Source organism: Genypterus blacodes, unplaced genomic scaffold (genome assembly GCF_046128005.1).
Source record: "Genypterus blacodes isolate CSIRO-AG114 ecotype Tasmania unplaced genomic scaffold, CSIRO-AGI_Gbla_v1 ptg000058l_1, whole genome shotgun sequence".
NCBI classification, from domain to species: domain Eukaryota; kingdom Metazoa; phylum Chordata; class Actinopteri; order Ophidiiformes; family Ophidiidae; genus Genypterus; species Genypterus blacodes.
In genome coordinates, this window is record NW_027466870.1 from 3,641,977 (window position 1) to 3,651,396 (window position 9,420).

The 9,420-nt window shown below is 45.4% G+C and overlaps 1 protein-coding gene across 5 annotated transcripts; it reads left to right on the forward strand.

Moving 5' to 3' along the window:
* Nucleotides 1–1,586: 1,586 nt before the first annotated feature.
* Nucleotides 1,587–8,928, forward strand: ncln (nicalin). 5 transcript variants are annotated; one of them, XM_076153577.1, is made up of 15 exons: nt 1,587–1,882; nt 2,641–2,831; nt 3,146–3,290; nt 3,440–3,534; nt 3,772–3,852; nt 3,965–4,068; nt 4,567–4,655; nt 4,789–4,928; nt 5,120–5,346; nt 5,895–5,982; nt 6,100–6,138; nt 6,226–6,389; nt 6,551–6,604; nt 6,991–7,069; nt 7,181–8,928. In XM_076153577.1, the coding sequence occupies exons 1-15, from the start codon at nt 1,708–1,710 to the stop codon at nt 7,241–7,243; spliced, it is 1,734 nt and encodes a 577-aa protein (XP_076009692.1). In that variant the 5' UTR covers nt 1,587–1,707; the 3' UTR covers nt 7,244–8,928. The 5 variants fall into 5 exon arrangements, with proteins under 5 accessions (XP_076009692.1, XP_076009693.1, XP_076009696.1 ...); XM_076153578.1 differs by having other exon boundaries at nt 6,229–6,389; XM_076153581.1 differs by having other exon boundaries at nt 5,120–5,298.
* Nucleotides 8,929–9,420: the final 492 nt, after the last annotated feature.

Here is a 9,420-nt window from a genome sequence, read left to right on the forward strand (position 1 = left end):
CCACACACACACGCGGGCACACAAACGCACACACACAAACACACTGACTGCATCTTTTGTGTGGTCACACAGAGTGTTTTTCTGTGGACGGGGGTCAGGAGCAAAGGCTGCTCTTATTCAGGACATTCCCAGGAGCAGTGGAAAGAACCAGGCCAGTGAACAGCTCCTGCATTGTGTCTGTGTGCATTTGATTGTTTTTACATCGCAGTTAAGTTTACAAAAAAATACACTTTGTTATAATATAATCGTGCTGAACAGTCTGACATGAAGCAAAAATGTGACCTGTGTGTGTTTTTGCTGAGCCACTGTGTTGAATTATAACACTGTGGCTCAATGTATAATAACAGGATGTTGATTATTGCGCAATTCGAGTGACATTGCGGTTAACCTGTGTCACTTAAACATCATGCAAACAGATATTTTTCCTTTAAACAATTATTTATTTCTTCCAATGCCATGACATATGCTGAGAATTATTCTTTGCTTCAACCAGACACTGGGTTATCTAAGCAGATCTCCAAACACTAATTTTCCAATAATGTGAAGTCATTACCACGAGTTTGTACGTCTAAGCTAAATTGGTTTTGTGCTTTGTTTGCTGCTTGCCCTCTCACCATCCTAGGCATGGATTACTCATACAACAGGAAATAATGACGCCAGGGTCCATTAAGTGGGATGGCAGGACATCATATCAGCATTAATCTCCCACTTAGCAGAGCAGCCCCATGAGAGAAGCACACACACACACACACACAGAGAGAGAGAGCGAAAAGATATTTTCTGCATTTCACATCTTAAAGACACAAGCAATTCTTCTGTTATTTCTCTTCTTTACGTGAAATTAAACATTGCTCACATTCCTCTGCGCATTGATTATTGTTTTGATTGATTAAAAATTGATTATCATTATTATGGATTATCACCTCTTTCTTTCTTTCTTTTTTAAAATCTCAATGAAACCCTCCAGCACATCTCTCCTTTTTATTCAAATCTTTAACCTGTTAGGCAGAAAGCTCACTGTTTGCGATTCATGTTTATACTACCAACTGTGAGACACTTGTTCTTTTCCATGCCTCTGGCGACCCCTGGAGGCTCTTTGGTGTATATTGACCTTGACTGTAATGATGAGAGCTCTGAACCTGTGCGTCGTGTTAGAAATGGTGATAATGTGAAGGCTTTTAATAATTTAACCTCTGCTACGTTACCGTTCTAACTGTCAGAACACATCAGGTACTACAAAGAGGCAATTTAAAACATATTTTCTTCAGTTCATTAAGCATGAAACGCTTAATTTGACCTTTTCATGTGCGCTGTCAGTAAATATCACTGCTGCTTACCTTGGTGTACAGCGCCACCTGTTGGCCCCAAATATCAACGCCGTCCTGACACAATAGCCGTCTTAATAGATCCCCGAAGGACCAGCGATTCAATTCGGTCTCAAATAATCATAAACAACCCGTATGAAACATATATTTTGTAGTAAAAAACTGAATTTCATTAAATTTTCAGCTGCTGTGGGTAATTGCAATCTCAGCGTACTGACCTGGAAAATATAGCCGTCCGGCCACTTGCCTGATCAAAAGCCATTAATCAAACGCTCGGTAGCCGCCTGGTTAGCTAAACCACACCGCCTGTCAGTTACTAGGGGCAGTGACAGCTGAACAATATTTATTTCTCTTTAGCTGAGTGCTTATCAAAATCGGCACGATGTTCGAGGAGGCTAGTGAAGTGTTCGATAACATGTTTAAATCTTCCTTCCCTCTGACTTTCATTGTATTTATCCCCGCGGTGCTTATTCTGGTGTCGCCGCTGCCGGCCGAGGCGGCGCATGAGTTCACGGTGTACCGCATGCAGCAATACGACCTGCAGGGACAGCCTTACGGTAGGGGACGCTACTTTTATACGGAATGGGTGGAGACGTGAATAAAGCATTACAGTAGAGAGTATTATACTTATCAGAGAATTATAAATGTGTTAAACAAATGTCACTTAGCAGCCAGGCATCGCTGCGGCTACCTGCCATTTAGCTTTAGCAGTAGCATCAATGACAGCACGGTAACACTGGCTAGTTAGCTTTATGCTAAACAAACGCTGGGTTAGCTCGACTCGGTGGCAATTTCTTTATTTTGTAGGAGGTTATTCCTGCCGCGCACTGTTTACTCCGGACTAAATACCTTTCCCTAATTAATTAAGTTATCAACCTATGTATTGGCACTAAGTCTACGTTCTAGTACACACTGCTCTGGGATAATTCCTCCCCCCAGTCTGAACTACGATGAAGGAATGAATGAATCAAGCAGAAAACATGAACGAATCAGATTAGGTTCGGATTTGTGATAAGAGTGTCAAAACATGTTCCTGTCCAGTAACCATGGGGATATTTCTCAATGTCCAGCACACTTTTAGGCTGTAATTCCCCACATTTGACACAACAACATCTGTTTGTATCGTTTGATTTATTATAAGGTCTCTTATTTACACCCTGAGTGCTCTGGTTGCATCCTTCGTGCATCCTCAGGCTACACTGATAATTGGAGCTGACAAACTGTTTGTGTGTGTGTGTGTGTGTGTGTGTGTGTGTGTGTGTGTGTGTGTGTGTGTGTGTGTGTGTGTGTGTGTGTGTGTGTGTGTGATCTGCAGGTACCAGGAATGCCATCTTAAACACGGAGGCTCGTACTGTGGAGGCGGAGGTACTAAGTCGCCGCTGTGTCATCATGCGACTGGCGGACTTCTCGTATGATAAGTACCAGAAAGCTCTGAAGCAGTCAGCGGGGGCGGTGGTCATCATCCTGCCCAAGAACATGTCGGCCATGCCCCAGGACATCGTGCAGGTACACTCCCTGTTCTCTGCTGACATGGCACAAGCCCTAATTTATAGATTTTCACAGTTTTTATTAGTGTATTTATTATTATTTTGTATCACAGCAACACATCATTTGCTAGAGGGTTATTTCATTACTGCACACTGAACAAATGGTAACTAATTAAACATTCCACTTGTGTGTGTGTGTGGGATGATTAGTGTTTGTGGGAAGCAAAAAGAGGCGTTTGATTAGTTACTCATTTAGTTATGCAACTGTGTGTGTGTGTGTGTGTGTGTGTGTGTTTTTGTGTGCGCGCGCGCGCGTGTGTGTCCCTCATTTAGCAGTTCATGGAGCTGGAGCCAGAGATGTTGGCCATCGAGACCATCGTCCCCGTCTACTTTGCCATGGAGGACGATGAGCTGATGTCCATCTACACCCAGACCCTGACCTCCTCCTCCTCGCAGGGAGCCTTATCAGCAGCTGAAGGTAGAATGGGACTGCATCTGCATTAATTACACAATTATAAACAAGGAGCACGGAACGGAACGGACAGATGTGACATGTTGGAGTGGAACGTGAATCTCTCTGTGTGTGTAATTGCTTGTGTGGCGTGTTGTTGTTGTTGTTTCCTGTAGTGCTCGTCCATACAGCCACAGCCAACGGTTTCCAGATGGTCACCAGTGGGGCTCAGAGCAAAGCGGTCAGCGACTGGGCCATCACCAGTCTAGAGGTGAGAATCTGCATCTGAATCAGCTGCTGGAGAGACAGATACCTTGAATAACGCTGAATCATGTAAGAGAGGGTAACAAACTGTAACTGTATCCCACAGTGACAGAGCTCAGTCGGGCTGTGATGACCCCACTCTGCCCTCAGTCTAGCAGAACGCCCTGATATCCACATTTGGTGCTATCCCTGTTTTACTGAAGTATTTGTCACTTGTGTAATGAGTGTGTGTGTAACCTATCAGGGTCGCCTGGCTGGAGTGGGAGGAGAAGATTTGCCCACCATCGTCGTGGTAGCGCACTACGACTCCTTTGGCGTGGCTCCGGTACGTCCACTGCCTCTTGCCTCTTATACTTTTGAAATTGTTGTGAACTGTGGATTGGTGTCTCCTCATTGTTCAGGGTTTAACTTGTGTGTGTGTGTGTCCCTGTCCCTAGTGGCTGTCGTATGGAGCGGACTCAAACGGCAGCGGTGTGTCCATGTTGTTAGAGCTGGCGCGTCTCTTCTCCAGATTATACACATACAAGAGAACACACGCTGGGTGAGAAGCACACACACGTTTGATGACGTCATGAAGCTCAGACCCACGACTTCTTCACTGCACTGAAACAACCGATCATTCCCTGCTGCTGTTACACATTTTTGTTCATGTTGATTATATTTTATGGTCCGAGCCGTCTGCACATAAGTTTAATATCCAACACTTTTGTTAAAGTACGGCTCTAAATGTTTAAGCACCAATAGTGATCAATATTATGCTCCGGGTACCTTATGTTGAGAAACGGTACTTAATTAGCTCAATAGAAGGAATCACTTATTTGAAAGTGGAGTAGCTCTCTGACTGTAAGAGCAAAATGAAATCTGGTACTTCATTAAACCTAAGTAGGTATTTTATGATTGTATAAAATATATTTAATTCATTCATGCTTTTCATTAACATCAGCTGTCTTCATATTATCCAGTATAATGTCCAGGTTATTGTTTTTATGTCTTTGGAGGACTGCAGACTTCATTATTTTGTGACTCATGCTGTGTTCAGGTACAACTTACTGTTCTTTGTATCCGGAGGAGGAAAATTTAACTACCAGGGGACAAAACGATGGCTGGAGGACAATCTGGATCACACAGGTACAAAACATCTACACAAACCAGTCCAGCTCACACTCCTCAGCCATGTAGGGTGTGTGTGTCAGAGAGGCGTTGGTGCTTGATGGCGTCCTTGTCTCACTGGTGTCACGTTTGGTTTGGTTTCCTCCTGTAGACTCCAGTCTGCTCCAGGATAACGTGGCCTTTGTGCTGTGTCTGGATACTCTGGGTAACGGAGACACCATGCACCTCCATGTGTCCAAACCTCCTAAAGAGGGCACGCCTCAGCACACACTGCTTAAAGAGCTGGAGATGGTAAGCGGCACAGTCTCTGCTCTCACTCTCCTGACCCAGTGTAGAATAGTAGTACAGAGACAGACGACTGCCTGTGGTGTTATAGAACGTGGTTTCATCTTCTGTCTTTGAAGTATACTGGGGTTTGTAGTATTTACCAGCTGTGTAGAACCTGCACACCAAAGGCTTCCTCTTCTTCCCCGTTCCCTCAGGTGGTCTCCAGTCAGTACCCAGAGCTGAAGTTCTCCATGGTCCATAAGAAAATCAACCTGGCAGACGACATGCTGGCGTGGGAGCACGAGCGCTTCGGCATCCGACGGCTGCCGGCCTTCACTCTGTCCCACCTGTCCTCCCACCGCCTGGCGGAGCGCTCCAGCATCATGGACGTGCGGTCAGTGTCCCCCCCCTCTCGCCACGGAGCGGGAGAGCCCCCTGCTGGGTGGGTTCATTACTGCAAGTCTACCAAATCTCCAAAAACAACAACAGTTTGACGTGTCGCCGTCGCTTCATGGTTCATGTCCCCTCGCTTCTCCATCTCTCCCCAGTGTGCCTCGGCACATCATGTCAAATCCCCTTTAACACCGTCACTCCAGCTCAATTGCCCCCCACCCATGACTCAGAGCGGTGGGATGTGACGCCTCCCCAGTGTGGTAGTAAACACACCGTCTCCTCTCCTCCCTCCAGTACCACTATCCTGTCTGTGTCTCTCTCTGTCTGTCTGTCTGTCTGGTCTTGTCTGGTCTCCTCTTGTCTGTGCTTTCATCACCCATGTTATCAGAGTGTCAGAGGTGATTAGATCAATGTTCACGCTTCTTTTCCATGATAACCTTTATGTGTTTCAGCTATCTAAATCAGTGTGTAGCCTGTTAGGTATGCATTGTGTTGCACTCTAGATTGAGGCTGTGTAATCGGTTTCTCTTTCTCGTGGTGAGCGTTCCTGCTCCTGTGCTTTAGAGTCTGATGATCTGCCTTGTCTTGTGTCTGCAGGCCTCATGTGGACGTGAAGAAGCTGGGCAGAAACACCAAAGTGGTAGCAGAGGCCTTGGCCAGAGTCATTTACAACCTGACAGAGAAGGTACACAGGAAATGAGCTTCGGTTGTGTGTCTCCTTGGAAACATCGGCCATTAATTAGCTGGCTATTATACTTCATAGTGTGAACTAACGGTGTGTGTGTGTGTGTTTGCTGCACAGGGGGCCCCGGGAGATTTACAGATCTTCACAGAACAAATGGTATGTCATCGAATTCACCTGCCCCGTTAACCCCGTGCTGCACGGACGCCCGCGGTTGTTACATGCATGTGCCTGCTGTCACGTTAGCAGGTTCAGGAGGAGCACCTGTCTGCGGTGGTGGACTGGCTCACGGCGCAGCCCCGAGCCGCCCAGCTGGTGGACAAAGACAGCAGCGTGGTGTCCACTCTGGAGTATCACCTAGGACGCTACCTCAAGGACGTCAAGAGACACTATGTCAAAGCAGACAAAAGGTAAAACAGGAAACAGAGACACAACAGCAACTCGTCCTCCCCTCATGTGTCCTTATTCTACAATATGAGACTATTGTTTCATCCACACTACAAGTCTACAAGATTTGAGACATGATGGTCAGAATGGGAAGGAATTCTTTATTGTACTTTTGCCTCCACAGAGATCCAGAGTTTGTATTCTACGACCAGCTGAAGCAGACGATGAACGCATACAGGTAGGACATTGTGGACTAAGAGTGTCTTGGCTGTGTGTGTGTGTGTGTGTGTGTGTGTGTGTGTGTGTGTGTGTGTGTGTGTGTGTGTGTGTGTGTGTGTGTGTGTGTGTGTGTGTGTGTGTGTGTGTGTGTGTGTGTGTGTGTGTGTGTGTGTGTGTGTGTGTGTGTGTGTGTGTGTGTGTGTGTGTGTGTGTGTGTGTGTGTGTGTGTGTGTGCTCTGACCAGACTTCAGTTTATGCAGATTTCAGTCACACAAAAGAGATTTATTGCCTCAATCGCAGTATAATCCAAGGATATAAACAGAAAGTCTCCTTATATTTTTGTCCTGCTCACTCACCCACATCTCTCTCTCTCTCTCCCTCTCCCTCCCTCTGTGTGTGTATCAGAGTGAAGCCTGCTATTTTTGACCTGCTGCTGGCTGTCTGCATTGCAGCCTACTTGGGGATGATGTATCTGGCTATCCAGGTAAGTCACAGTATTTTTAGGAACAGCCACGTGAGGATGATTCAGTCTTGTCGCAGTGAGCAGATCCACTCACTCCTCCTCTCTCTCTCCCTCTCCCTCCCCCTCTCACAGAACTTCGGCGCCCTGTACAGCGTCGTCCGTAGAATCACCCAACCCAAGACGAAGGCCCACTGAGGCACCCGACGCTCCCCTCCCCCCCTACTCTGTCGGACTCCGCCCCCCTCCCGTTTCCTCAAATTCAGCCAATAAGAACGCAGCAGATGCAGTCTACCCGGTTTTTAACTTCCCCTTCCTTCATCCTGAACACAAACTATGATGTCAGATCCTGTCTTGCTGCCAATTTTTTGTCCATTTGTTCTTAATGACTGGAGTTGTCAGGAATCATTTGTAGTCTCTCCCCCAGTCTTCAAATCTATCTTGTCACTAAACAGTTACGTGGGACATATTACATTATCTGGCCCCTCGCCACGGATCTCAAAACGTTATAGCTCCGCCTCCGAGATCCCAGTATGAGAGAATCTGACGTTCCTGTGCCACTCGTTCATCTTTGTCAGTATGCTGTGTAAGTGGTGTGTGTTGAATCGGGCAGCTGTAGGGAGAAAATTCACTTAGTTAGTCCCAGAATTTGGAGAGAAACACGACGGCTAACCGAAGAAGCGTTTACAAAAGAGACAAGCCGTTACAATGAAATGTGAAGTGTCTTTTGCCTCGTTTAGCGAGATGAAATTAAACGGATCGGGGCGTTGAGAGAGGAGGAATCATTGCCAAACAAAAAAAATCCTCCTCTATTAACCCTTTCCTCCAGCTAAGGCAGTAGAAATCTAAACCGATCTTACCTTGAAAATTTTCCTTCCAGCTTTGGCACCTTCTTTTTTTTTTTAGTGAAGTCAAGCTTTCTTGTTTTTGTAGCCTTTCCTGTTTTCCTGTGTGACCTGATGATGTCTTTATTTGTACCACTCAGTCTTTTAAACAACAAACAAAAATCCTGAATTAATGAAAACGCCTAGAAATCTACGGTTCCAGTGTCGCAACAGTTCAGATTCCACAAACGCGGCTCCTTGTCTAATCGGGGCGAGGGGTGTGTGTGTGTGTGTTTTGTGTAAGACATGATAACACCCCCTTCACCTCCCCCTTCCTCTTATCGACAGGGGCCGGATTAGAGATCACGGCCGCGTTTGTAAAGAATGTGACCTTTTGCTGACGGTAGCAAAAAAAAAACGAATGTGATTCTACTTTCTACCTTCTGGACTCGGTGGCAGTTTTGTGGCCGAGCAGCAGCACTGCAGTATTCACACCTAAAAACTGTAACACACTCAGTTCTCCGCATACTGCAGTGAAGCCTTGACCTTCTGCCGCCGGCGAGTTTGAACAGTTTGTGTGTATCCCGTGTGTTATTGCATGACCTTTGACCCCCTCCTCCTCCTCCCCTCCCTCCTTCCCCCACAGTAACTCTTACAGGACTTATTACCAACACAAGGGGGAAAAACTGTGGTACATGTATTTTAATTTATTGAAGCACTTTTCATCTGTGCACTGAATTAAACTCGGAGCTGTTTCACCTCATCCACAACACTTGATCTTTGCTTTGAGAAATGATTTAAGAAATAAAAAGAAAAAAAATGTGTGATTATGAATAAATGAGTTTGTTAAAAGAATCTTAAGCAAAAAAAAACGTTTCTCATTTACAGACATGTTTTTATTTGAATGGGGGGGGGAAATGAAACATAACACTGTCAGAATGGTATTAAAATTGTATTACAAAAGAGCAAGTACATGTCCATCAAGTGGTAAAATTTAGAAAGTGGTCAGATTTCAACAGTCGAGGGGAGAAAATGGGGGCAATTGATTAACAGTGTGTATCAATGGTCCAAAAACAAGTTTTTATTAAAATACATTTTCAGTTGAGACTTTATGATTTTTCCAGAAATTCATAAAAATTCCCTAATTCTTCCCTTTCCCCTTTTCTAATGTTCATCTAGTAAAGAATAATAAAATAATACTAATAAATTACAGTGCAATTTAAGAAATACCTGAAGGGCTTCTGCCCCTCGTTCCTCTGTGAGCTCTACTACTCCTCCTCCTCCTCCTCACCAGCTCCCACAAACACTTGCTTCACAATTTGAGCATTTTGGCACAATTAAGAGTATTTGTGAGTACTTTATTGCGAGGCGGTATAAGTGCGGCCTCGCAATAAAGCCTGGGAGCCGCTTCAGTCGCACCAACTCACACAATGAACTCTCATGAGTCATCTCTATTGAAGGAGACGTGATCTGTTTGGGAACATCGCTGTCAACACCACTGCACTGCACACATCTATGAGAAACGGGTCAACTACTCTGTCATTGAGTGAC